The sequence below is a fragment of the Mustelus asterias genome, chromosome 9 (genome assembly GCF_964213995.1).
Source record: "Mustelus asterias chromosome 9, sMusAst1.hap1.1, whole genome shotgun sequence".
Classification (NCBI taxonomy): Eukaryota; Metazoa; Chordata; class Chondrichthyes; order Carcharhiniformes; family Triakidae; genus Mustelus; species Mustelus asterias.
Genome location: NC_135809.1, coordinates 133225871 through 133228829, shown reverse-complemented (window position 1 = coordinate 133228829; position 2959 = coordinate 133225871). Strand labels below are relative to the sequence as shown.

General features: G+C 36.9%; 1 protein-coding gene across 1 annotated transcript; it reads left to right on the top strand.

The window, feature by feature from the left end:
* The first annotated feature begins 1391 nt into the window (after positions 1 to 1391).
* c9h11orf96 (chromosome 9 C11orf96 homolog) lies at positions 1392 to 2660 on the top strand. The gene has a single exon (XM_078221324.1). The coding sequence runs from the start codon at positions 1694 to 1696 to the stop codon at positions 2060 to 2062; it is 369 nt and encodes a 122-aa protein (XP_078077450.1). The 5' UTR covers positions 1392 to 1693; the 3' UTR covers positions 2063 to 2660.
* The last annotated feature ends 299 nt before the right edge of the window (positions 2661 to 2959 follow it).

Genomic DNA, 2959 nt, shown 5'->3' with positions numbered 1-2959 from the left:
TATCTAATTTATAAATATATGTAATAAATTATATGTAATGTATAATTACATTATACATTATATTATTAATGATATGTGATATAAATTATACATACATATAATACATTGTATATTATAAATATATTATAAATTAATAAATAAACTATGATATAAATTATATAATATATAATCATATATAATATATAAAATGTATCAATTATATATAAATGTGATATAAATTATATGCAATGTATATTATGTATAATTATATATTATATAATTTATATAATTTATTACATGCATGTGCAAATTATACATTACATATAATTTATATCACATATTAATATATAATTGGTAATACATATTTATAAATTATGTATAAATATATATATTTTATATATAATGTATAATTATATATAATACAATATAACAATGATATGTTATTACACATATAATATATAATTGTACATAAATTTATACATGATATAAATTGTATATAATATATAATATTATATAATTTAATATTAAATTATATAATATAACTTACAATATATATTATAAATTATTGTATATAAACACATATAAATATCAGTATATGTGGATAATATATAAATGATACATAGATTCTTATAAATTATATATATCAGTATATATAAATAATATATGAATGTACAGATATAAGTTATTAGAGTCCAAAGATGTGCATTGGCCATTCTAAATTGCCCCTTAGTGTCCTGGGATGCGTAGGTTAGAGGGATTAACGGGGTGAATATGTGGAGTTATGGGGATAGGGCCTGGGTGTGATTGTGGTCGGTGCAGACTCGATGGGCCGAATGGCCTCCTTCTGCCCTATAGGGGTTCTATGATTTTTATGATACAAATGATTATGTAAACATATATAAATGTCAGTGCACGTAGATAATATAAATATATACATGAATTCTTATAAAATATATTTGTAAATATATAGATATAAATGTACAGATATAATTTATTATGCGGTATAAATTATTAAATATAAATAGATAGCTGTCAGGATATTTGGATAATAATAAGCCATTTCCAGACAAGATCCTGATTAATTGGATGATGATTAAAATCAAAGGACATACATAGCAAATCAAGGCAGCAAGTTGCCTTTTTGAGTTGCGCAAATCTCGCAAAGTTCTTGCAACAATTTCACCCAGAGGGGGCTGCTGAGACAGAGGCCGGCCGGATATCTAATTCCTACCCGGGATCAAGCAACAGACCATTAATGAAAAAATATATTTCATGTACGTCAGCCAGGGGAAAAAAACAGGATTGCTTTAAATGGCAACTGTGTCATCAGAGTGTGTGTCCACGTGTCTTTCCTGTTGTCTATATAAATTACACAGGCACGGAAAGTTGCGTCAACTTAAGAGAGAGGTTGGAGCAGACACAGAGGAGAGAGAAAGAGATTGCAGTACAGAGAGAAAGATAGGTTGCAGCAAAGACTGAGAGAAAGAAAGATTGCAACATTGACACAGGAGAGAGAGGCAGGGAGAGAGAGAGAGATTGCAGTAAAGACTAAGGAGAGAGGTTGCAGCAGAGACTGAGAGCGAGAAAGAGAGAGAGATTGCAGTACAGATTAAGGAGAGAGGGAGTTTGCAGCAGAGACAGGAGGCAGAGGTTGCAACACAGAGGCAGAAGCGAGAGGTTGCAGCACCGACACAGGAGGAAGGGACAGAGCGCCATGGCCGGCTCCAAGCAGGGCGAGGTGGTGGGTATCAGCACCAGTTACCAGGCGGTGATGCCCAGCCTCGCCGGGATTGCAGAGGAATTCCCGCAGTCGCTGCGCCGCCAGCTGCAGAAAGGCAAACTGAAGCAGCGGAGACCCCGGGAGGCCAGGTTCAAAACCCAGCCCGTCACCTTCGACGAGATCCAGGAGGTGGAGGAGGAAGGGGTCTCGGCCCTGGAGGAGGAGAAAGCCAAGAAGTCCTTTCTGCAGTCGCTGGAGTGCCTTCGGAGGAGCGCCCAGAACTCGCGGCTCCACAAGTCCAATCTCAGCAACTGCAAACTGAGATACAGCCTGGATTCCAGCGACTCGGATTCCGCCCACTGAGAGGCTCTGCAATGTCCCACCAACTCCCCCCCTCTCTGACAGCACACACTCTCTGTTTCACAAGGAAGATATTTTCTAAACTGCATTTTGTAAAAAGAAAGTCTATTTTCAAAAGGGAACCTTTCACGTTTTGCCTCGTTGGAACCAGGAATAAATTCTCCTGTTTTCTGCTTGGGATTTTAATGTTTGCAAGTTGCAGAAGCGGATTCCTTTCCTCCCTCTGCCCCAGAGACTGGAGAGAAAAACATTTGGAAAGGCGAACTGGATTTGATGCCTTTTTTTTTAATGGTTGGTTTCTGCTAAAGTTGTGGACTCGGCGGATCTGAACACAACTCCAATGTTTCTTTTGTAAGCGCTTGTTTTCTACGGGGCTGTTTTGCCAATAATTTAAACTTGCGAAATGATGTGTAGTTTTCAATGGGTAATGTCCTTTTCCCACAACTGGGATAGCGGAGACTCCAGACTCCTCCAAATTTAACCCAATGTAAATGCTTTTAATACTTTAAAAAATCGGTAATTTATATGTTTGTACTTTTTGTGATAGTTGCTAAATAAAATTGTAACGCCTCGTGATTAATAAAATCAATGTACACTTAAAACATTGAATTAATTATTCAAGATGTTTTTTTCCCCCCTCACTGGGAGTTTAGTTTAAATTATGGCCATGAACTCTCCCAATAGTTTTTAATCCGCGGAATCTCACCATCTTCCCCCAGCTGGATTTGAACTGGTGTTTATATAATCGCGGGAGTATTTCTCTGGAGTTGGATCATGTTGCGCCGCATTTGCGTTTTGCACTCTGATGATAAATGATATTCGCATTCGAACTGTGACTCTCCCTCCTACCCTCCCCTTGACTGGGGTCTGTGTGAAATCCCAAAATGATTAGGGCAACCT